General features: G+C 42.3%; 1 protein-coding gene across 5 annotated transcripts in view; it reads right to left on the bottom strand.

The window, feature by feature from the left end:
• Nucleotides 1–26,705, bottom strand: part of LOC146494810 (voltage-gated potassium channel subunit beta-2-like) — a 148,096-nt gene that overhangs the window by 106,615 nt on the left and 14,776 nt on the right. For 2 of the 5 annotated variants that reach the window (XR_014871422.1, XM_085145092.1), the window contains exons 3-6: nt 23,905–23,991; nt 16,216–16,301; nt 7,423–7,543; nt 2,876–2,970 (exon numbers count right to left, since the gene is read on the bottom strand). Coding sequence is in view for 4 of the 5 variants with exons in the window: in XM_085145092.1 (XP_085001218.1) it covers nt 2,876–2,970; nt 7,423–7,543; nt 16,216–16,301; nt 23,905–23,991 (389 nt within the window). In the remaining variant the exon portion in view is untranslated. Of the gene's footprint in view, nt 1–2,875; nt 2,971–7,422; nt 7,544–16,215; nt 16,302–17,176; nt 26,480–26,705 lie in introns of all 5 variants that reach the window. The other 3 variants (XM_085145095.1, XM_085145094.1, XM_085145093.1) reach the window with 3 other exon arrangements.

Here is a 26,705-nt window from a genome sequence, read left to right as displayed (position 1 = left end):
GTTCTTCAGCTGCACCACAGCACACAGAAAGGCACTCCAGAGGGTCATTAATATGGCCCAAAAAATATTGGACATCCTCTTTCCTCCCTGAAAGACCTGTACAGCACTTGCTGTCTCAAGAGGGCACGCAGCATCCTACGGGACTGTACACACCCAGGACACTGGGTGTTTAAGCTGCTGCTGTCTGGCAGGAGGTTCAGTGTGCTGAGGTCCCGGACAAACAGACTCAAGGACAGCTTTTACAACAGGGCAATAGCCTTAATCAATGCAAATAGCTGACCTGACTGGCTACCTCCCTTGTGTTGTTTGTGTTGCATAGTGCCGACGTAGGACAATTTTCCAATTTCGTTCTACTACTGTGCAATGACAATAAAGAGTTATCTCTTATCTCTCTTATCTGTGGGGCTGTGTGGCCAGTGCAGGGACTGGGAATCTTGTCAAAGTTGAGGGACACATGGATTCCACTCAGTATCAGCAGATTCTGGAGACCAATGTCCAGGAATCAGTGACAAGGCTGAAGCTGCGCCGGGGCTGGATCTTTCAACAAGACAACAACCCAAAACACTGCTCAAAATCCACTAAGGCATTCATGCAGAGGAACAAGTACAATGTTCTGGAATTGCCATCTCAGTCCCCAGACCTGAATATTATTGAAAATCTGTGGTGTGAGTTAAAGAGAGCTGTCCATGCTCAGAAGCCATCAAACCTGAATGAACTAGAGAGATTTTGTAAAGAGGAATGGTCCAAAATACCTTCAACCACAATCCAGACTCTCATTGGAACCTACAGGAAGCGTTTAGAGCAGGGGTCAGCAACCTTTAACACCCAAAGAGCCATTTGGACCCGGTTTCCACGCAAAAGAAAACACTGGGAGCCGCAAATACGTTTTGACATCTAAAATGAAGATAACACTGTATATATTGTTTTTTACCTTTATACTTTGTGTGAACAACTAAGGTTTGTTGCTTATGAAATCCATGAAGTGCTATAAAAAAAATTACATTATATTTATGTAATTAACACATTTTGAACTCTTAAAAAATATAACAAAAGGAAAGACACCCAGCTGAACTAAAATGATCCATGTAGCAGACAAAAATTGTTGTGAGCCACCACCCTCATATCGCCTTTGGGGCTTTGGAGCCTTGACCTGACTTTTAAAAAATAATTGGGAAAAAAAAGCACTATGCTGCTAAAAAATGAAAAATAGATATTTGCAAAATTCTGCCTAAATATGTATTTTACCTGGTTAATGTGTGTGGCGGGGCGTGGTCTGCAGCACCGCTGCAGGGCAGGCGGACGCACGTGAGCGGCACCCGCAATCACGCCTCGCCGCCTTAACGTCTGTGCAATCTATCCTGTTGTGTTGGTATGTGTTGGGCTGTGAGCTGAAAAGCTACAGCCGGCTGTATGCATACAGCAACCATGTGTGAAAAGTTGTCTATAAAGAGATGCTGAAAAGTGTGTTCATGCAAACATTGTCGGATCAGCCGTGGTATGTTTACCATGGGACTTCTGCTCCCGGACCTCTGCGCACAGTGTCTGCAAATCGGGGCTGTACAAAGTCACTTTCATCTTTACACAGGACTGTAAGCTGTCATCTGTGAGGCGTGAGCGGTGTTTGTTTTTAACATAGTTCACGGTGGAGAATAGCCGCTGACATAATGTGGATCCAAAGATCCATAATTGGCCTACTTGGGGTTAAAAGTCTTGATAAATGCATGCCGTTTCGGCGGGCATACCGGCTTCCGCGAGTGTGACTCTTATTTTGATCGATGAAAAAATAATAGAGTATAATTATATTTTTATATTTCAATATCACAATAATCTTCCAATTTAGAACTACAAGTTAAAAAATAACTAACATCAATAAAATACACTTCAGCCAATTACTTCTAATTCATTTCCCCAAACCACGCGGAGCCGCAGTATAAGGACTAAAGAGCGGCATGTGGCTCTGGAGCCGAAGGTTGCCGACCCCTGGTTTAGAAGCTGTGATTTCTGAAAAAGGCAGATCTACTAAATATTGATTTCATTTCTTTTTTTGTGGTGCACAAATGTATGCACCAAATTTATGCACCTGCCTGATTTTGAACCTGCCTGAACAATTATTGCACAATTATTGCATACTTTCTGTGCAATAATTGTTTAAACAAACAATAATTGTTTTAACAATTATTAAATAATTGTTTAAACAATTATTGCACAATTATTGCACACTTTCTGTAAATCCGATAAACTTCATTTCACTTCTCAAATATTACTGTGTGTGTCTCCTATATGATATATTCAACTGACATTTTTTATCGTAACAACCAACGATTTATACAGGAAAATAATGACCATTAACAAGGTTGCCCAAACTTTTGCAACCCACTGTATACGTATGTATATATATATATATATATATATATATATATATATATATAATCAGGGGAAGTGGAGAGACATGAGGACACAGCTGACTACAATGAAACAATGAGAACACAGGGGAGAGTAAAACTAAATACAATGACCAAAGAAACACAAGGACTTTCAACATAAAACAGGTAGCATGACGGAACACAGACGTGACCCGAACTTGACAACATAAACCACGCAGGCATAACATAAGAGGTAAGACACACACAACAACAAGGGGAACTTCAACACAAGGGAAGATGACATAAGGAGTCTAAATGAATAAAGAGCTGAAACTAGGCAACCTTGGAACAGGTAGGATGACGGAACACAGACTCAAAAAAGACTCAATGAGCCAAAACATAAACAATGAATATCAAAATACAATGAAACACAAAAAACTGGGTCAAACAACCCAGGACCATGACAGTTCCTTTGTTTAATACCAGATGGATATTAAATATTGGGATATTACCTTAAGTGAAGCACGTGAATAAGGAGGGATTCCATTGTTATATTTCCCTGAGATGATCCCACAAGCCAGTGGACACCATGTCATAGCTCCAATGCCTGCATGTCCAAAAGGATTACATACAGAATATTAAAAAAATTATTTCTTTAATTTCCAGATTATGAATCGGTGTTTAGAAGGCCACTTAACATATGGTTACATTGTAACCTTGGTTCTCTGAGTGAGATAATATCTCTCCACTCCATTACATATTCCATATGTATGGGGTATGACCCAGAGAACAAAGGTTACAATGTAACCTTACATTCTCTATCATATCGAGACTCTCCAGTCTGTTATATATTCCATATGTACGAGGTAACTCTGTAAGACACCCCACGAGAAGACAGTGCAACCAAATCCCAGAATGTATTAACGAACTATTTACAAATGTACATATACATATACCACCCCGGTCAGGGCTTCGCCAGACGTAAGACTGGCCTGAACTGGTCCCAAAAGACGTAAGGACTGCAAACTGAGCGGCCACGCTAGGTCAGCCCGCAAGATGCTAGGCTGACCGGGGAAGGATGGCTACCGCCAATGGGCACCCAGCATCTGCTTTCAAGAGATGAGCAGGCTGCCACGTTCAAGCGGGAAAACTGCTCAACCGTCTGAGAAAAGTAAAAGCCCGAGAGGACTTGTGGCAAGAAGGCAAGAAGGCAGTGTTGGGCCCGAGGACCACCCCCTTCCCATCAAGCAGTCACTGTGGCAGACAGTGCATGGAGCTCACTTATTCTTCTGGTGGAAATTATGGCCAGAAGGCGGTCTTAAGTGATAGCCACTTCAACTTAGCATCTTCAAGAAGCTCAAATGGAGGGCACTGGAGGGCACTAAGGACCAGTTCCAGGTCCCAAGGGGAAACCGAGCTGTTAGGTGCTGGACACCCCTAGCGACCGCGAAATCAAAGCAGCGTTAGCGTTGCTGAGCGCTGAGCGACCAAGGTGAACAGCCTTAATCACAGCCACTAACCCATGAAGGATAACAGCAGCTCTGCCTGCCTCTAGCTGGGACTGCAGGATGGTATTGACTGTCACACCATGGGGTCCAGCCTGTGGACCACGCACCAGGAAGCAAACAGTCCCCAGTGATAGCAGTAGGAAGCCCTCGTGGATGGTGCACAAGATTCCTGCATGGTGTTCACGACAGGGGCAGAAAGTCTTAAGGAGCGCAGCCTCTCCCCCTCAGGGGCCAGGCCATGAGCCGCAGCCTTGTGGGGAAAGGATGGAAGAGCGACCCTCCAGCCTGGGGCAGGAGGTCCCAGGGCATGCCATCCAGGAGGGGTGGGATTACTTAAAACCAGGGCGGAGGACCGAGTGGAGGAGGGAGAAAGGGGCGAAGGTGTAAAGGAGCGCCTGGGGCCAGGGATGCACGAGGGCACCTCACCCTAGAGGGGTGTCGTCAGACTTCAGGGAGAAGTACAGAGGGCAGTGTGTCAATTCCCTGGAGGCAAAGAGGTCGACCTCTGCCCTTAACTCCCCTGGGCATGGACTGCCCCTGGACATAATGTCTGCTGCCATGTTCAGGGAACTTGGCACATGAACTGCCCAGAGGGAGAGGAATTGGCAGTGAGCCCACTGCCACAGCTGGGCGGCCAGTTTGCAGAGGGGAGGAGAGCCCAGCCCCTCCTGCTGGTTGATATAGGCCGCGGCAACTGTGCTGTCTGTCTAGACAACCACGCAATCGAGACAGGAAGTGTCGAAGTGCCAGGAACATGGCCAGTACTATGGGCAGAACTTTGTGCCATCAGAAACTGAATTTGAAGTTAATTCATTTGCTTTGAAACTATATTTTGTCCTTTAAAAATGTAGCTCTTGAATAATTTCAGTTTAATTTATCACCATTCAGTTTCAGTTGGAATTTCAGTTCCAAAATTCTGTTTTTTGTGACTTGCATCCAGTTCCGCTTCCAGGGTAATTGAGCGCAGATTAATAGAACTACATTTTACCAGCGGACCGAAAGTGTTACTGATGGGAATCTACATTATCTTGAGCTGGAGATGGATTAAGACTTCAGAAGTCAGCAGATAAACTCTCTGGTTGGTAATAAATGTATCACATGTATAAGAACAAGCGTCATGTTAAAAAATGATAGTTGTACATCCCCCAAGAACCCAAATAGGAGAGTCCTAGCCCTAGCCCTAGCCACCGGTTCCAACCAAAGGAGGTATCAACAGAAAAGGCTAACTTGGTTATCATTTTGCAGGAAAAAAGAGTGCTAAAAATAAAAACGTAAGAGGTTTTTGGACAAAGTTTGTGTTTGCATTTCTCTAAAGCTCCGGTTCGAGCACCGTTTAAGCACCAGCAACATTTCAAAAGTACCAGTTTGGCACCAGTATCGGATAAAACCTAAATGATACCCATCCCTAACCACAGGTAGTGTGAGTACAAGAAAATAATTATTATAATATGATGCGTTAAATTTGTTTAGATCAGAGGAATAAGGAAGGATTTGTCTGTGTTTTAGTTTGGCTTAGTTAGTAGGCCTGAGAGTGTGTGTAATTGTTTAGAAAGAAAGGAATTTATGGACACTGGGGGTCTGCCTGCCATAAAAGGAGACAGGAAGCTACAGTTGGGGGTTGCTGATGCTGATGCATTTAATAAAACTCATAATTGTTATAACTTAGAAGTAGGTTTGCAGGAGACTCTCCACCTTATCTGTAAATGTAAGACAAAAAGAGGCCAGTGGATGCAGAGTGGGGGTTTCAGTGTTTGTAAAATGTTAACTCTGTTTTCTATGTTGTGTAGAGGAATTTGGTGTAGCTTGGGTGAGATTACTTTTATGACCCCCAGGAAGTCACGTACGCAGAGACACACACACAGTGCTTAAACTGTTACACTCACACATCCACACGCACATTCACTCACGTGCACTCACACATACACACAGGTACGCGCACATTCACTCACGTGCACTCACATAGACATACGGGTACGCGCACACAAAGGCACTCACGTGCTCGTGCATACACACAGACACAGAGTTTGCAGCACACCATGGGGGTTTTATGATGGGGTCACTTCTACAAAACTGTGTTTCACAGACAGAGGAGTAGAAGATTTGCAGAGGGACATAGGCCTTGCACATCTCCCCTTCTAGAAGATGCATGATTAAATGAAGATGAATGAAGATGAATAAAGGTTTTTGTGAAAATGACTACTGAGTTCCGGTGCCGTCTCTGGATGCCCGAGGAATAAAAGAACCTGGGTGTAACTGATTTCACAACAGTAGGCAGTGTTGGGGAGTTGGGGAGAAACGGAATACATATACCGTGTTATGTATTTAAAATATTAAATATGAGTAACTGTATTCCATTATAGTTACTGTTTAAAAGGTAGTATTCAGAATACAGTTACTTTGTTGAAATAAATGGATTACATGGCGGTCTTTTCCTGTTTCATATGTTAGGCTTTGCTCTCTCTGTCTTTGGTAATTCCACACTGGTGGAATCCCAAACAAAACACGCATTAAGAGGCTCTAATGCCTGTGTGTCAATTTCGCGGTCTATGTCACCCCTACTTGTGGCCCACATGAAGAAATACTGTTTAAAATTATTATTCAAAGAGGTATTTAATATGAAGAATATATGAGCAGAGTGTTCCAAGCATTGCCCTAGTTGAAAAGTACGAGTTATCACTGAGCAGAGACGGGAGATGGAAGCAGGTAAATATAATAACAACCACTGCAGCCAAAAAAACTTGACTGTACACTGTGTTTGTATTTTCTCCGAAACAATAAGCAGCCTTTCAATGCCTCTCTCTGTCTCTCGCTAGAAAAGTTGTCCCAGACAACAAAGTAAAGCTAGTTTTCGGCTACGAGGTCGACACGGAACCAGACGTATTAGCCAGAGGTCCCTTTACTACAGTTCGGAGCAACGGACTTGTTTTATATACGTGCTGAATAATTTCTATACGAGATCACTGCAAAAAATCGCAGCCTTACCTAATGTCCACCCAACTGTTACTCATTTGATATTAAGATTTAAAGATCTAGTTGGTATTGGTATGGTGAGTAACCCTCAGAAATAGTAATAAATCACATAGCAATAGTAAATTCATGTAGTTGTAAAAAGCTTGATAATATATTAAGTAATCCAAAGTATTCAGAATACGTTATTCTCATTGAGTAAAGTTATGGAAGACACTACAAAATACATTTTGAAGCATGTATTCTGTAATCTGTAATAGAATACATTTTAAAAGTAACCTTCCCAACACTTCACATAGGTACATTCCCCCACACATGCTCAACACAAGTGGAGATAGTTTTGATGTAATAGAGAACATTTGGATAAACAAGGATCAGATATTAGCATTGCTGATTGAATATCTTAGAAAATGCATTAACATAGCCATACTAATTACATTTAGAACACCAAGGTCAGGTAATTTTTCTCCACGTGCAAGTAATACTGATAGGATTACAAACTCCATTAAGTGTTCTAGAGTTAAGAATGAACAGTCATAATTTTTGGGACATGATGCTGTACATATCAGTGGTGGCTTGCTTACCTATCTTGTGGAAGAGTTCAGGAAGGTGCACTTCAACCTTTTCTCTTTGGAACATGTGGTACTCTGCCTGTTCACAAATTGGAGGGATCATGTTGAACTGTCGTGCCACAGAGTATGCCTCCTACAGATAATAGAGGAAAAAGCACCAAACATTTTTATTGGTCCATGATTTTCACCAAGAAACTGACTCTGTTTCAGTAAGTACTGAGTAATCCAATCCATTTAAGTGGAAGCATGTAATGTAGGCACAACCTTGTCTCTCGATTTTTTTAATTAATTAATTAATTAATATATTTATATTTATATAAGTTTTTGCAGATGGGACACATATGACTGGGGGACAAGAAAGAAAGAAAGAAAGAAAGAAAGAAAGAAAGAAAGAAAGAAAGAAAGAAAGAAAGAAAGAAAGAAAGAAAGAGACAGTGAGAGAAGACATTTAAAAAAAATGTAAAAATCCCCTAATCACCTGTTGAGAGAAAAGCAAAAACGAAAAAAGAGAAAAAAATCAAAAAAATCAAAAAAAGAGCAATACAATAAACACAACACCATTGCAAGTATGTAGATAATTGTAAGTAACAGTAAATACTAAATATTGAATGTTATTGTGCAGCATGCAAGACCACACAAGCACACAATGTGCTTTGAGGTAGCAGCCAAGGAAGATATAGTTTGTGTCTGTGAGGACTACAGGACACCTGTGTGAACACATGACCACACTTGTATTCAAAAGGTTTCTCCATGTAATGATCTGCTAGAGGGCTGTGGGAAGCCATAGCCATGTCCCCGGCGCATGAAATAGGCATGGAGGAGATCTAGGCCCAGGCATCCAGAGGTTCCCAGAGCATAAAAGCCCATGAAGGACCATCAGAGGGGCAACGGTGCCACCCTCAGGGAAAGAGCTGAAAGGAGCCTTAGGTGTGGGGTCAGCCAGCAGTCACCAAAGTGGACCGAGCCCCAGGCCCAGAGGCCCAAGGTCCAAGGGCCCCCCCACCCCTCAGAAGGAGTCAAATGTGGTGGACTTACAATTTAAAACACACATAAATGTTGTATTTTACATCTGATTGCCCCAAGGCCTTATGAGGTCCTCCACACTATGACTTGAGCATATAAAAGTGGTGATCACCTCTTTCATTGAAGTTTGAGTGTTTTAACCCTTTCATGCATAGTAGTCACTATAGTGGACAGCTATTCAAAGGCTGTTTTCTTGTATTTGTGTCAGTGATAATGGTATGTTTGCACATAAACCACTACACTGGTTGTGTCACTCCATACCGTGCAACCCACTGGTCATTTAATGTTACTATAGATGCATGCAGTGTTGGGGAGTAACGGAATACATGTACCGGAATGTACTGGAATACAATTTTAAATTAAATTTCTTCATTTAGTGACAATCATTTTCAAACCAGTACATTGGATTTCAAATTAGGCTAATTCAAATTCAATTTTAGAAGCTTTTATTTGAGTTGAGCAATTGAGATTCAATCTGAGCAATTCAAATTCGAATTTAACTTTGAATTGCTCAGATTGAATCTCAATTGCTCAACTCAAATAAAAGCTTCTAAAATTGAATTTGAATTTAACTTACAGTGGTTCCTCACTATTCATGCCTGTCTGAGAAAAGTGTATAAAGTGTGTAGTGAGGGGTTTTACAGCCTTAAAACATCTATAATTATTGTAAAAAATAAAGTTCCAAAGTCACCTCAACAGTCAGTGCAGCGCACACACTACATGCTGCTAAAGGTCATAAACATGCAATTATTAAACCTAGGAAAAACCGTCCCCACATATAACATATAGTTATAGTTAGTCAGGCATGTACTAACTATAGCCTTTACACTATGCATTTTGCCCTTGTATTTTATTTGCAGCAGAACTATGGGATATTTGTGTACATCCCCATGCACAACTTAATCTCCACCTAGTTTGCTTCCAACAATGCCCTGGGCCAAACAAGGGTTTGCTGGACCAGGATCTGCATCCACCATAGCCTGGTGTATACCCCCTCAGCACCTTAGAGAGACATACAGTGTATCATTAAGAGGGAAGGTGTTGGAGGGCCAGCGACACAGAATACCAGTCCCACTACCTGGGACCTGTGGAGCAACAGCAGAGCGAAGGAGGTTCGTGGCCAATTGCGACTGCTGCCGTTTTTTTGCCTATGCCAGGTGAAAAGCCAGTCCTCTGGCTCCATCCAGCCCTCCCGGAAACGCTAATGATAATCTTTTGGCGTGAGACCTAGGGCAAGGGCAAGCTGAGAGGCGCTGCCTGGGCTTCGTTGGACCTCAGCGGGAGCAACCTCAGTGCCCACTCCTCCTCCAATGGCATGGCTCTGCCATGACCTGAAAGACCTCCTGGTGGCAGTGTCAGCAGGGAACCAGCCCAAGCAATCAGACTCTCTAACACCTTTATCCAGGGTTCAGACTGGTCCTGCCACTGTTACAACTGGCGGTAAAACACCACTGCCTGCTCCTGTTGCATGGCCGCCAGCTCACCCACCATATGGGCCAGGACCTCAGCTGGCTAGATCTGTCACAGGTCCATATTACTGGCGGCTTGGGTTGGGACCCACACAGTTTGTTTTATTTGCATTCCCTGCAAAAGCTTTCCAGATGTCCTCATCCGGGCTCACACCATGCACAGATCTCCTCTCCGGTCCCAGCAACATCCTCAAAAGGGGGGACATGATTGTATGATCGATATCAAGTGTGTGAATTAGCCTTCCAACACACCCAGAACCCACTGTTCCATCCATCCTCTGCAGCTGAGCCACAAACCACACCCAGCCACACAGACATTAATTAATACTTTGAATTATAACTGATGATGCTTAGATTAGACTGAATTCCACCTTTATACCAATTGTATACTGTCCGGTATAAAGATAGTATTAACACTATACTGTCAGTGTAAAATAGATACGAAACATCTGCTTACATCTTGCTGAATTCAGCTGTGTAAATTCACAAAGAATAGAATAAAACAGAATAGAATAGAATAATCATGATCCTGGGTCTGTTGACCCAGCGTTTTGTGCTTTCAATTATTGTGATGTATTTTGGTTCTGGTTTTCTTGCTCTTTGGTTTTTGGTTCTGTTCTTCCTCAGTTTAGTGTTTAGTCATTTCTGCCTGCGTATTCCTCTGTGTAAAGTCAGTGTTTCTAAGTCTGTGTCTTTGCATGTGTGTCAGGGGTTGCTGAGTGGAGGCGAGGAAGTGACCCAAACGCAGGACTCGTGGATAGTTAGGTGAAGGTTGGTGTTTTATTATCGATGGAGTTAACAAACAGAACAGAGGAAGGAAATGGCTGGCTGGCTGGACGACTGACTGAATGACTGAAGGACGGACGGACGGACTGAAAGACTGAATGGCTGGCTGACTGACGAAGGCGGAAACGACAACATAACATCAATGACACGACAAAGAACTGGTGAAACCGAGGAACTTAAATACACAGGTTGAATGATGACAATGATTGGAAACAGGTGAGTATAGGGCTGAACATAATCTAACTAATGACACAAGCTGACATGGAGAACAAACAGGAAGTGAAACAGGCAGTAGATAAATGGTGAACGTGAACTGAAAATACTGGGTCAACAACCCAGAAACCCTGACAATGTTTTACTGTTTTACTTTGAAGGTCCGTGGCTGATGTTAGTGTGTTTAGTTTTTGTCTAATGTCATGTCTAATTACTCCCAACTGTGCCCTCCTTCTATGTTTCATTCCCTTGGTATCCTTCTGTGTATTTAAGCCTTGTGTCTGCCTCTGTTAGTTGCTGGTTTGTCTGCGTTATATGGTGTTTAGCTCTGTGGACAAATTAATTAATTTGTTACTGGAGCATGAGGGGAAAGAATTTCGCTAAGCTGTGGCTAACCGGCTACAGCGATTGGTTTCTGGTCTCCCCTGGCTCACTTCACCTGCTCGCACAGAATTTCTTCTGATCAAGCTTCACCTTCACCCCCGGCTGCTACCACCCACCCAGCAACTAATGCTTCGCTGCCAGGCCCGTCGGCCCAGCCTTTGAAAGGGAAACGGTGCTCACGCCGTCGACGCCCCTCACCACAGTCGGACCTCGGGATATCAGAGCGGCCGACTGTGGTGATTAAAAAGGACAATATTACTGGTTTGACCTTTGGGACTTTTTCTTCTGGGGTTGTTCGGGGTGTGTTGATGAGAGTTAATATGCGTAGCTTATCTACCTTCATAGTATGTGACCTCTCCCAAGTTGGTATTTTTAAGACTTCTGAGAAAACAAAAGGCTGTGTTTCTTCTGCTTCTTCTGAGCCTGGATTAACTCTCTCTGAGTCTGTTAACCCCGTATCAGCTATCCCAGAGTGTGCTAAAGCTGTGGCTTTCAACCCAGAGACAATTAACCCCAGCTCTGATGATACTAAGACTGTTTTATTTTCCAAGCTGCCACCTCAAGAGACTGTTCAGTATGCACCCGAATGTTTCATTTCTTGGACTACTGACACTCATTCAAAGACATTAAGTGGTAATGTTGCAGTAATTGAAATGTTCTCCAGGGCCTCCCTAGAGGCTGAGTTTCCTCCCTCAGCTGCCTGTGGACCCCTAGAGACTAAAAAGTCAGCATTGGCCGAGTCACCTGCCCAGCTGCCACTAGCTCAGTCTCTAGTGTCACCTGCCCAGCTGCCACTAGCTCAGTCTCCAGTGTCCCGCTACCTGTAGCTCAGTCTCCATTGTCCCAGCTACCTGTAGCTCAGTCTCCAGTGTCCCCACTACCTGTAGCTCAGTCTCCAGTGTCCCCGCTACCTGTAGCTCAGTCTTTGGTTCTGTCAGCCACTTAACAATCCATCATCTCTATTCAGGGAGATAATCTCATTCCCAACCAGGGTGTTTCTCGTAACTTAGCTGCTTTAGGTGCAGTTATTCACTCCAGGGTCTCCCCAGAGGCTAGGTCTCAGTCCCCAGCTGATTCTGGCCTCCTGAAGGTTAAGCAGTCCCCTAAGAACTGCACCATGTCAGCGCTGCCTGGGCTGAGCCAGGCCCCTGCGCAGCTCAAGTTACCTTTGTGTCAGCCAGAGGTCCCCGCACCTGCTGGTTCTGTTCTGTGCCTGCCAGAGGTCCCCGCACCTGCTGGTTCTGATCTGTCTTTGATAGTGGTCTCTGCGCCTGCTAGTTCTCATCCGTCCCCGCTAGAGGTCTCTGTGCCTGCTGGTCCTGTGTCTGTCTTTGCTGGAGGGTCCAGGGGCCCGTTCAGCAGTCTGTCTCAGCTGGAGGGTCCCATGGGCCGCTGCGGTTGCTACACCACCGTCTGATCCAGCTCGGCCTGTACCACCTCGCCTTCACCGGCCGCTTTCCTGGCCTCTAGCTGGACATGATCGCCATCGAGGCCGGCCCCCTGAACGAGCCTTCCGTGTGGCCGGCCTCCGGATGTGCTCTGTCGCCACATCTGCCTTCCGTGTGGCCGGCCTCCGGGCCTGCTCTGTCGCCATCACTGCCGCGCGTTCGGAATAGAATAGAATAGCTCTTTATTGTCATTGTTACAAAAACAATGGAAAGCAGTTTGGCATCTGTGTGTGTGTGTGAAGTACACAATAGCATAAGTATTTACACAATAACACAAACAAATTTACATTTACACAAGAAAGATATGTACAAGTTATACATACACCTGCATATATACAGATATACCCAGGCATACATACATATATAAATATATACTAGGGGTGCAACGATACTCGTATCGATATTGAACCGTTCGATACAGTGCTTTCGGTTCGGTATGCATATGTATCGAACAATACAACATTTTTAATTTATTTTATCAACTTTCCTTCTGACGGTGCTGTCTGTGTTGAGCGCTCAGTGGATCTGCGCTCGACAGTGCAGCCTAGGCGGAGTAGTCGAACGCAGATTCACTGAGCGCAGGGCAAGCTAGCGAGACAGAAGTTAAGCTCTCCTTGCAACATGCCAAATTGAACCTCCCCCACCCTCATTCAGATCTGGCGTTTGGAACTATTTTGGTTTTCATGTGACGTATGACCCTGAAGGTAAGCGCGTCATGGACTAAAGTAAAACAGTATGTTGGATGTGCCAGCAATACTCAATTACATGGGTGGGAACTAGTGTGTTAGCGCAGTTAGCTCGTTAACATGTTGGCCGTCCAGCCCCACACACGGGGCGATCCGCGGTAGCTCGTTAACGGAGATTTGCCGTTATGTGGCGTTAACCTCATTTCAGATTAACGCTGACAGCACTAGTGGGAACACAACAAATATGACTGCACATTTACGCCGACATCATCCTTTCTGCTTCCACTTGCAAAGACAAGTGGAAGCAGACAAAAACAACAAGCACGCATGCTACAAACTTTACCCGAGTCATTTAGACAGCCGTTAGCACATGATTCTCCTTATGGGGACCTGATATGTTTAATATGCCGCTGAGAATATAGCCCAGAAGAAGCGTATAGTATAGCTTTTATTTTGGAAAGAGCCATTTCTCTGTAATAAAACTCTCTTTTCCAAAGATGAGTGATTCCTCAATCAGATACAGGGCTCGCAAAATCGCTAGCCCGACGTCCCGGGGCTAGCAATTTTTCCAGTCGGGCTGCCCTGCCCTGCCCTGCCCGTCGGCCTATCGTAGGAAGGAAAAATATATGTCAATGCTTTTGCATTCTTTCGGAAATGTAGCTGGGTAATTATGTTATTGGCATCGGTGAGCCACTGTCAATATGTGACATATTGAAATCGCGTTTGAATTTGTGCTTGTTTTTTGCTTTCACTTTGCAATCGCGACAGCACAGCATAGAAAGCGACAGCACTGATTGGTGAGTGATGATAATTTGCGCACCAATTCCTCTGACATCATCTTATCAATCGTTAGCTTACTATGCAAACATGACAAGTGAAATCTCCCGCAGCAAGCTTAAACATGTGAGAGGTTGATCGCGCAGAGAATCGCTGAGCGTTATGTGAGTGCGTGTGTAAAAGCAGCAGGATATATATTTTAGTTCTGCTGAGCCAAATAAGACAGGTCAGGGTGAAGAAGTGACAGCCAAAGAAAAGCTTACCACAAAACGGAAAAGTTATGATAAATCAGACTATAAGGCAAAAAGAAAGTGCAGCTTTATGGTTTCATGGACAAAAGAATTTCTGTGGCTGCAATATGACAAGCTAAATAACCAGGGCTGCACATAAGTGGTCTGCAGGTGCGCATTTGCTGTCAAAATAAAAAATGCGCACAAGATAAGAAGTTGCAACGCGTGTTTGCATACATAAGATTTTCTGGAGGAGGACAGACATTTGTTTAGAACTCTTAAAGATGTCGAAGAAGCAAGCTCCTTTAAGCAATTACTTTGGTGTTCCTCCACCTCCAAAGAAATGTCAGAAGGAGTCCGAACCACAAAAGAAGCGCGTATTCTCGGAAAAGTGGTTGCAGGAGGTGAGCTGGCTTCAAACAAATGATGAACGCACAGAGATGTGGTGCAGAATGTGCCGTGAAAATTTAATAAATGACAAATTAATAAAAAGGCATGAACATTTTTTTTGTATCGAAAAAATATCAAACCGTGACACCAAGTATCGAACCGAACCGAACCGTGAATTTTGTGTATCGTTGCACCCCTAATATATACATACATATATGCATGCGTACATACATATATGCATGCGTACATACGTACACACACACATATTTCCACATACACGCTTGCATATATATACACACACATCAGTGATATTGCATATTGAGTGTGTGTGTGTGTGTGTGTGTGTGTGTGTGTGTGTGTGTGGGGGGGTGATATTGCACATTGTTGCAACTATAATAAATAGTGTTATAATAAATACAGTTTAATGCAACCAACCTCCTTAAAGTATACATAGAAATAGAGTTTATAAATAAGGTTTAATGTCCATGGGTGTTGGCAGTGCAGTTATCCTCCAATCAGGGTTGAGGTAGGGCATGTTTGAAAGCCCGTGGGTAAAAACTTCTATTAAGTCTGTTTGTCTTCGTCTTGATGGACCTGTAGCGTTTACAGGGGGGAAAAAGTGAGTGTCCAGGGTGCGAGGGGTCCTTGATGATGATGCTGGCTTTTTATTGAAGTCTGCCAGTATAAATGTCTTTGAGGGGGGTTTAGTGAGTTGCCCGCTCTGCTGCCCTCACCACCCGCTGCATTCCTCTTGTCCTCCGCCGTGGAGCAGTTCAACCAGAGAGTGCAGCAGTAAGTCAGGCTCTCGATGGTGGAGGGGTAGAAGTTTACTCGCAGTCTCTAAAGTAACAGCCTTTGTTGTGCTTTCCCTACCTGGTGGGAAATGTTTGTGGACCAGGTAAGGTCAGCCGAGATGTGGACTCTGAGGAACTTAAAGCTTTCTACCCTTTCTACCTCCTCCCCACCAATGTAGAGGGTAGACCAATAAACCTCAGAGCTCTACTTAGGTTTGGAGGTCAAAAGCACTATTTGTATCACCATGCACTAATTTATTTTATTATATTAATACAGGTTCTGCTTTTTACTTTCTTTCTTTGAATGCTTTTCTGAGCCTGTACGTTAACTTTTATTTGAGCCAATAGGTTCAATAAGTACTTTTACTTTTACCTGAGTATTTTTTAACAAGTATCTGGTGTTCTATGTCAGTAAACAGTGTCTATACTTTTGCCACCTGCACTGATTTCATGATTTATTTCATGTATTTAGGAAATGAACACTAAGAACTTGTTCTATTTAGTCCTAATTTAGACCAACACTAGCCACATGAAGACAACAATAAATCTACAGTATTCATATAATTCAGATTATGGATAGATTCACAGCTAAGTTTAAAACTTACCATGATCTCCATTGAGGTCCATCGTGATGTACCCCAGTACATGGACATGCCTTGGTTGATCACATAGGTCATTGCTCTTACTGTCTCTACCAAAACAAAAATATGTAAAGTTTCAACGACAAACTTTAAAATTGCTTTTTGAAGAAAACAGAGCCAACAAAGCTCAGGTAAGATGAAATAGTATTTATGCTCATCCTTGTCTATGTTTATTTAGGCCTAGGATTTAGTAAGCTGCTACATCAACCTACTGACATACCAGGCTAGATTATTTACTTATCCAGCACTTATTTATATCAAATAGAAAATTATACTGGAGGCATTTTTCAGGATTCAGTATCTTGCGAAAGGACACTTTGACATGTAGACAAGCAGAGGACTGAGCTAACAACCATCCAATTCACTCTACCTCTGGAACCACAGCTGCCCAAGTATAAAATAGATCATTCTACTGGATAAACCCAGGTGGAGCAAAACAATTTTTCAAATTTCTCCTACCCACCTACTCCCCAAGGTATAAAGCAACATTCAATAAAATCACAAAGCTGTATCCTATCACAAGAACAATCAATCCATAGTCAGAAATGATAATAATAATAATAATAATAATAATAATAATAATAATATCTCCAAAAGTTGATTCTGTTCATCTGGACGCAGCGTTTCGTGGGAGAAACGTTTTGTCACTCATCCAAGTGACTTCTTCAGTCTCAGCTGACTGCAGGTTTCACCAAATCTTATAAACAGTAAATTTGCATAATGACTAAAACCAGCCCACTGAAGGAACAATGGACTGGGAGGTCAGTTCCTTAATCATAATTATGCAAATTCTCATGACCATTGATCAACAACCACTGACCAAAACCCACTGATCAAAGACCACTGATCAATGGCCATGAGTACCATTCACAGAGAGTTGGGGAATGGCTGCAATCCCAGCATTGTAAGATGGCGAAAGATGTACCCTTAGGCCCCCTCCTCGATTCAGAGAGGGTCTTTCCCTTTTCACGTAAATGAAAAGTTTCTGGCTTCGATCCTCAACCCGCTGGTGGGCAGCTCTGAACACCACATCCAGAACACCCTGGATTTTGTTGAGAAGGTGAGAGATGTCATTATGGAGGCAGATGAAACCAGTTTAATACATTAAGGCTTCATTAAAACACATTCAACATGTGTTTAAGACACAATCAACATTCAGTAATATTTTGATATCAAACAGTGGTTGTAAATATTTTGCATTCTTTCAATTATTTTCTGTAGTAAACTAATAGAATTTACATTAATAGGTCTTTGGGGATAGTCTCTTTGTCCCTGTTATTCTGTATAATTACGGTTTGACACCTTTGGGCCATGAGGGCCACGAGACACATCATAGATTATTAATTGAAGACACCAGGGACTACTGTTATCCATGTAAATCTCAGTTACAATACAGCTTCCCACCACTTGGTAGGAGTTGTTTTATCAGCCTCAATAAGCAAACAGAAGAAGACACTCTGCCTGCTGTTTGCAGTTAGAAAAATATATGGAGTTCTTAAAACGCAAAAATGAAGATAAAAGGGACAACTTCCCCTCCCAAAAGTCAAAACTTTTTCCCAAGTACAACCCTGACTTTCTGAAGTATGGGTTTGTGAACGGAGGAAGCGCGGCATACCCATGAGCCCAATGTGTGGAGTGTAGACTAATGCTATCCAACAAAGCACTGAAGTCTTCAAAATTAAAACGACATCTCAAAACCAAACATCCCACGCTCTCAAGAAAGCCAGTGGAATATTTCAAGAGAAAAGAAAATTCTACTAAATTCAGTTTCATTTATTTAGCGCCAAATCATAACAACAATCACCTCAAGGCACTTTATATTGTAAGGACTGCAGATACAGAAACGGTCTGTTGTGTCACTCACTCACTGCTTTAAAAGCTAGCTACCTCAAATCCAGACTTGTGGCACAGAGTAAAAAGTCTTTCATTATAGCAGAGGAGCTGATTTTGCCTGCTGCTGTACATATGTGTCGTAAGATGATCGGAGAGGCTGCTAGAAAGAACCTATTGACCATCCCACTCTCAGACGACTCTGTGAGCCACCATATCATGGACATGGCCTTAGACATACAGCATTAGCTTCTGGAAAGAATAAAATGTAGTCAATTTTTCAATTTTTTTCTCAATTCTCGAATGGTGCATTGCTGCTGGGGTTTTTTTCCTTATCGCTGGGGGAGCTGTTTTTTTGAGAGCTACCAACACGAGCTACGGCTCAGGAAAGGTTCTGCTGCATTGACAACTACTTCACTAAGAATGACCTGGACTGGCAGAACTGTGGTGGGTTGTCAGTAATGGTGCAGCTTCAATGACTGGCAGGCATCACGGCATCACAAGGCAGATTGGATTCGGGAGACAGACACTATCTCTAGGGCTGGACCAGGTGGCCCTGAATCCTCCCTTAGTTATTCTGCGATAGACGTAGGCTGCCGGGGATTCCCATGATTGCATTGAGTTTTTCCTTTCCAGTCACCTTTCTCACTCACTATGTGTTAATAGACCTCTCTGCATTGAATCATATCTGTTATTAATTTCTGTCTCTCTTCCACAGCATGTTTTTATCCTGTTTTCCTTCTCTCACCCCAACCGGTCGCAGCAGATGGCTGCCCCTCCCTGAGCCTGGTTCTGGCGGAGGTTTCTTCCTGTTAAAAGGGAGTTTTTCCTTCCCACTGTCACCAAAGGGCTTGCTCATAGGGGGTCATATGATTGTTGGGTTTTTCTCTGTATCTACTGTACAATATGAAGCATCTTGAGGCGACCTTTTTTGTAATTTGGCACTATATAAATAAAATTGAATTGAATTGAATTGAATAGATTCTTGATATTGCACCAGAAGCTAAATGGACCCACTGTTTTCTCCACTGTGAAAGTAGGGCTGGGTATCGTCACTGATTTCTAGAATGGATTCGATTCCGGTCCCAAATCGATTTGATCCACGATTCGATTCAATTGTACTTGAATCAGGGAAATTTTGCCTCAGACAGTCAGAAGTATTATAATTCTAATCACGCATCAGTACATTTCCATATTTTATATCTATAAAAAGAAAGCTAACACTTGCAAGACTTTATCAAAGGTGTAAGCATCACAGCAGATGCCTTTGTGTCAAAGTAACTGAGGATAAAACACAGAAAAACATGAAGGAGATTTTCCTGGCCTGGGATTTTATAGCAGATAACCTTAAAATTATTCTGCAGTAGATCAAAAACGAAAGAAAACCATTAATCAACATATGAACATTACCTGATGCTGCTGAAGTGATGCAGATCAAAGTCACAGAGGTTTTATTAGAGACACAGCTAAGCGTTTTGCAATTTTGCATAATTTTAAAAAGTTTGAATTTGTTCAGTAGCCTATTGAACAGCAGAAATGAGGCTTTCTTTTGGAAGTAAGAGAAAGGAAAAAAACAGCGGCCGACAGCGCTGTAAACAACTTGTGCATAATAAGAAAGCGAATAATACAGAAAAAAGAGATTTTAGACGGGAAACTGTTCTTGAAGTACAGAGAGAGAGAGAGAGAGAGCTCTGCATGAAGTGTGATTTTTATCGTGGTGAAAGCAACACAGCAAAAGTAAGAGGGAATTGATGATGATATTTATGTGAAGCGTAGTTTGGATCTTCTTTTGCTGCTGGTTCAGTTAATATTGTTTGGAGAGAGATAAAACCTGCAGCTTCAGAATCTAGCGCAAAAAGGGCGTAAACACATAGCGCGGACCCGCCGAAACATCAGAATCAGTGAGCTGTCGGCTTTCAGCTCCGACCCTGTCCGTGCTGTCGGGACGGAAAGGCGACATCTCACTGATTCTGATCCATCGGCAGGTCCGCGTTTTGTGTTAACGTCTTTGTGCAGAATCCATGTCTGCTCTCATTTACCGTTTTAGCTGTTTGGTGGTGTTGAAATTTTGTGAGGTTTAACCTGAGATTCTGGCATTTCAGGCAAAATAAATTTATATTAAAAAATCGATTCAGGATTTTAATGAATCGATATCACGTTATCCAAGCTAGAATCGATTTTAACCGATAAATCAATAATCGAAACCCACCCCTACGTGAAAGCTTTGCAGCAAAAAAGATGTCACCAGAGTTGCATGAGGTAATGGATGAATTTTCTGTGGATCCCACTGAAAATGATGGCATTCCAGCTTCAGGAAATTCCCACTGACAGCACTTTAAAGTTCCATTGGGGCAAACTAAACCTGGGCTCCTTCTGGATTGCTGTCTCAAAGAAGTACCTATGTCTGACACTGAGAGCTGATAAAACTTGTTTTTCCATTCACAACTACATATCTGTGTGAATCAAAATTTTTAATTGTGGCCACAACCAAGATCAAAGCCCGGAGCAGACTCAGAGTAACACTAGAAGGTACTCTGAGCTTCACCCAGACTGGATCTGATCGTTAGTGATGTGCGGATCGATCCTGAAATATCGATTCCTCCGATACCAATCATTTATGTTCTAGAATCGATTCTCACATTAAAATATCGATATTTTAGTAATTTAGGGTAAATTTGTAGTTTATCATTAAGGAACACAGTGGAAAGAAACTATAACATTCAGATTGTCTACATTCAAAGGAACTACTTCCTCTTCCGCCTTTCATAGTCATGTGCAAAATACGGCTGTATAAAAGTCTGGCAGCCCCTTGGCGTGCGCACTCACAACAATGGCTGAGTGTAATTGGACACATGTGCGGACGTATTTTACCTACACAAACAGCTGAGATGTGGTTTGCAATACATGTGGCAAAAAAGTGAGGTGTTGTGGCCATACTTGCCAACCTTGAGACCTCAGAATTAGGGAGACATTCAAAATACATTTTACAGTGTTTATTTATCGGGTAAAATACGTTAAATGTCACCGTTATTATTGGCCAACCCGGAAACAGCGGGGGTGTCCAAATTCAGAGGCTGCTTCCACCTGAGGACCCGGCCTTCGCGGTCTAAAGAAAGCTGGGTAGTACGTCACGAGCTCCCTCGGTGGAGTGAAACTCTGCCGTCTGCTCCTTGCTATCTAAAATATAACAGGGCGCTGACGTAAACTCTCGACCGTCTCACACTTTGTTTAATTAGTTTTCTGTTTGACATTTATTCAGCTGTGTGAAAACCCCGGAGGAACCCTTAAGGGATTAATAAAGTTAAATTTAATTTAATCTAATCTAATAACTCAGCCAAACCAATTTACTCACGAACAAATAAAACACAGAAAAAGCCCAACAATAACATTTTGAAGTTATCAAAGTGACTTATATATCATGTTCAGTGTTGGGAAGGTTACTTTTAAAATGTATTCCATTACAGAATACAGAATACATGCCCCAAAATGTATTCTGTAACGTATTCCGTTACGTTACTCAATGGGAGTAACGTATTCTGAATACTTTGGATTACTTAATATATTATCATGCTGTTTACAACTACATGAATGTACTATTGCTGTGATTTATTACTGTTACTGAAGGTCCGCGGCTCCGAACCGTAGTAAAGGACCTCTGGCTAATACGGTGGGTTCTGTGTCGGGCTCGTAGCCGAAAACTAGCTTTACTTTGTTGTCTGGGTCAACTTTGCTAGCGAGAGACAGAGAGAGGCATTGAAAGGCTGCTCCAACAGAACTTATTGTTTTTGGAGGAAAACACGAACACGGTGTACAGTCGAGTCTTAATAGCTTACTTACAACTGGGCTCGTCAGGCACTCTTCTTGGCTGCAGTGGTTATTATTATATTTACATGCTTCCAGCTCCCGTTTTTGCTCGATGACAGCTCGTACTTTTCCTTTTTCTCCCTCCCTCGCTCACAGACACATAACGTGTATGGCAGTCCATTCTCCCTGCAGCACGGACTATACTGCCTATGGTGCTACATTCTTTAGAGCTATACCGGTAGCCTTCTGCCTATTAGCTTAGCACAACAACAACAAGAAGGCCTCTCTCACCCAGGAAACACACAGAGAGAGAGCGTCACACTGTAACCATGGCAACTGTAACGTTGCCGCCTGGAACAACAGAACGTAGCTGTCAAACAAAACCCAAACAGTCCTGACCCGCGACAATATGAAACAGGGAAGTACCGCCGTGTAATCCATTTATTTCAACAAAGTAACTGTATTCTAAATACCACCTTTTTAAACGGTAACTGTAACGAAATACAGTTACTCATATTTTGTATTTTAAATACGTAATGGCGGTACATGTATTCCGTTACTCCCCAACACTGATCATGTTTAACCCGAGTAATGAAAGACCGCTGGGGTTTGAAAACAATGTGTCGTTCGTCTCAGATATTTGAAGTTTACACAGCTACATTCTCACCTGAAAATATGTTAAAGGTTTTTTTGCGACCCAGAAAGAGAAATAAGAGTAATATTAAAACTAAGTAGCTGCCGCCATTGGTGGAAACTGTAATTGGCTGGGAATTCTGCAACATGGTTTTTCAATTTTGTTGTCCGGGTGGAAAATCTGGAGAAATTTGGGAGAATGGTGGCTCCGGGAGATTTTCGGGGGGACACTGAAATTCGGGATTCTCCTGGAAAAATCAGCAGGGTTGGCATGTATGGTTGTGGCAACATCACTAACCTTGTCAAACACCTCAGAGTAAATCATATCACAGAATATGACGAGCGTATGTTGAGGCGAACTGAAGAGGAGGACAGGGACAGGTGATGCAGGGCGAGACAGATGTCTCTCACGGAGTCCTTTAGTGCTGCAGGCAGGCAAGGTGTTCAAAATGCACACAACTTCAGTTTTTTTATTTCTATATGATGAACTCTGCATTATTAAGTGATAAGAACAAGTAATCTGATGTCCTGTAATCATTATGATGCTATAATTTGAGATACAATAAATAAAATAAGTTTTTGTACAAAGTATCAGTATTGGATCAGTATTGTCGATACCACCCTGAATATTACTTGGTATCGGATCGGAAAGGAAATCAGTGGTATCGCACATCACTACTTATCGTGTCTCAGAGGCAGGCTCAAATGTTTCTTTAGGAGGTGAATATTAAAGGGGAGTTACAGCTTGCTAAAAAATGGACTGTTGTGAATGTTTGTTGTTGTTCATTTGTCTCAAATATAAAGAGTAACTTCTGGTTCTGCCAATGAAAAAAAGGTGTACTGCTGAAGCCTCTTTTAGATTCACTCACAGATTATAAGGCTATAATTCATTTGCACTTTATGTACATTTTATAACAGTTTATTTATTCATTTACTTAGAAAATTATTTTGAATGTATTTATTTTATCAACACATTATTTATCCAATTTCTATTTTTGCCTTTTTCCCTTGTCTCTTTTAATGTATACTTTATTGATCCCCTGGGTGAAGCACTGGCAGCCACTGGGCATCCGGGGAGCAGTGTGTAGGGACGGTACCTTGCTCAAGGTAGCCAGTCAGTGGATTTGAACCCTCGACCTTCCGATCATGGGGCCACCACTCTACCTACTGAGCTATCCCTGACGCTATAAAACTGGAGATGCTGGGGATTGAACCCAGGACCTCATACATGCAAAGCATGCACTCTATATCTGAGCTTTGTAAGTGAATATCAAAAGAATGGTATAAAATGCTACATGGGCAAGCAGACAAACAATGATGAAGTTTATTTAAATAAGGGCTATAACACTAGCCCTGTAGTGGGAAGGAGGATTAGTATCCACATACCTTCAATAGGTGTATTGGGATCTGGTCGATTCGCAAAAACGATGTCTACATACTCCAGCTGAAGCCTGTCAAGTGATGCTTTCAGACCTGTTTTATAAAGAGAAGTTTGTGTATATAAATGGTAAATGGCCTGTATTAGTATAGTGCTTTACTTAGTCCCTAAGAACCCCAAAGCGCTTTACACTACATCCAGTCATCCACCCATTCACACACTGGTGATGGCAAGCTACATTGTAGCCACAGCTGCCTTGGGGCGCACTGACAGAGGCGAGGCAAAACATAAATGTCGGTCCCTCTGACCACCACCAGTAGGCAAAGGGTGAAGTGTCTTGCCCAAGGACACAACGACCGAGACTGTTGGAGCCAGGGCTCGAACCGGCAACCTTCCGATTACAAGATGAACTTCCAACTCTTGAGCCACGATCAATAGCCTGGTTGCAATGACATTTTTTAGCTGTATGTTTAAGCTTGTAACAGACATTCATGCAATATAATGAAGTAAATGCAGAATAAACACAATGAATGTATGCTTAAATTCAAAAAGAATTTGAATAGTTTTCTTCAATCTTTTAACACAGGTTCTCTCCTGTGAAATACAAAACCTATATACTAATAGGTAAGTATACACTCATATATAATATACAGGGTGGTCCATTTATATGGAAACACCGTAACAACATGGGAATGGTTGGTGATATTAAAGTCCTGTTTGTGGCACACTTCTCAAGATGGGTGGTGACCATGGTGGCCATTTAGAAGTCAGCCATCTTGGACATAACTTTTGTTTTTTCAATATGAAGAGGTGCCATGTGACACATCAAACTTATTGGTAATGTCACAAGAAAAACAATGGTGTGCTTGGTTTCAACATAACTTTATTCTTTCATGAGATATTTACAAGTTTATCTTTGTTCACAGCCATTGACAGAGGATAACACGTGAGGAGCAGATGGAAATTGTGTTGATATCTGGTGAACGCAGTAACCGGGTCATTGCAGCAGATTTCAATGCAAGCAGTGTTGGGTAAGTTACTTTAAAAAAGTAATTAATTACTAATTACTAATTACTTAGTCAATATTGTATTTAAAATACTTATCTAATTACTGTGTCAGAAAAGTAACTTAATTAATAAATAAGTAATTAAACTAAATACTTCTTAAAATCCCTATAAGTCTTGAGTGGACAAACAATAGAAATTAAACTCTTTTTTTTTTAAAGACGGAGACTCTACAGTATGCAGCAGTAGCATGTCTTCCACAATGTAGCCTGCAAACTTTTTCAAGCTCACCTTCAGATGCTTTCTGTGCTGCTGAAGTAAAATCAAGTTTTGCCTGCTTAGCTGGAGTTGTTATCCATGGATGATGAACAAGGATCACTCAGAAGTGTTCGTCTATGCTCTCGTTTCAGAAAAGTGAAGAGACGGGAATATATCAGTTTCATAAAACAGCCACACGCTTCAGCCGAGTCCGACATCTTCCGCTTTAGAATACAACTATGCAGCAACCTGGCGTGAAATGATGTGCACCTGCACTACAACGATGTTAAAGCGGCAGAGTTTACTTCTACGTTTAGAAGATAAATTATTGAAATTAAATAATGATATTGAGCGAGTTTAATTATTTTACAATGTAACGCAAGTATATTGTAAATAACTGTAATTAAAATACCTAAAAATTAACAGTAATTAGTCACTCTACTTTTTCAGTGAAAAAGTAATTTAATTACAGTAACGTGTTACTTAGTAACACATTACACCCAACACTGAATGCAAGACACCCTACGAGACCACCCATCTCCCATGCTACAGTTAGCAAACTGCTTGCTAAGTTCCGTGAAACTGGTTCAGTGTTGGATTTGCCAAAATGTGGATGCAAGAAAACTGTCACTAATGAAGAAACATCAGTGGCTGTCCTAGCTTCATTCAGCAAGAGCCCACAGTGTAGCACTCGCCGCATGTCACTGGAGAGTGGCAATAGTGGAACATCCCTTCGGCGGATATTAGCTACTCACAAATGGCACCCTTACAAACTCCAGCTACTGCAGCATCTCAACGAGGATGACCCAGATCGGCGCACAGAATTTGCAGAATGGGCAAAACAAAAATTGGAACAGGACCCTCAGTTCACGCAGAAGATTTTGTTCAGTGATGAGGCAAACTTTTATGTGAATGGTGAAGTTAACAAACAAAACCACCGCTATTGGTCTGACACTAACCCACATTGGATGGATCCCTCCAAGACTGTTGGAACAACAAAAGTGATGGTATGGTGTGGTATATGGGGTACAATGATAGTGGGTCCATTCTTCATCAATGGAAACCTCAAGGCCACTGGATATTTGAAATTGCTACATGATGATGTGTTTCCCTCTTTATGCACTGAAGCTGGCACGTTCCCTGAGTTTTTCCAGTAAGATGGTGCACCACAACATTATGGGTGCCAGGGCCGAGCATTCCTAGATGAACAGTTTCCTGGAAAGTGGATTGGTCGTCGTGGGCCAGTTGGACCTTAGACTTTATCTTTGGGGTCATCTGAAGGCAAATGTCTATGGTGTGAAGATATGAGATGTGCAGCACCTGTTAGGAGCTGGTTATGTGGTGTTTTTGTCTGTGTGTGTTTTTTGGTGCCTCCCTCTTTGTATAGGCAGTGAGTCACTGAACCTGGCACACCTGTTACTCATCAGATGCATTCTTCAGAAATGTTCTTTAGGAGCTACCTGGCAGAAGACTAGTGTCGGAGTATTGATGTTTTTTGGAGAGTCTGTAATTCTGCCCCTGCCTGCTGGAGCCGTTGGATTATTTC

Source organism: Neolamprologus multifasciatus, chromosome 20 (genome assembly GCF_963576455.1).
Source record: "Neolamprologus multifasciatus chromosome 20, fNeoMul1.2, whole genome shotgun sequence".
In the NCBI taxonomy this organism is placed as follows: Eukaryota; Metazoa; Chordata; class Actinopteri; order Cichliformes; family Cichlidae; genus Neolamprologus; species Neolamprologus multifasciatus.
Note: the sequence above shows the minus strand (reverse complement) of the source record. Positions and strands in the feature narration are given on the sequence as shown.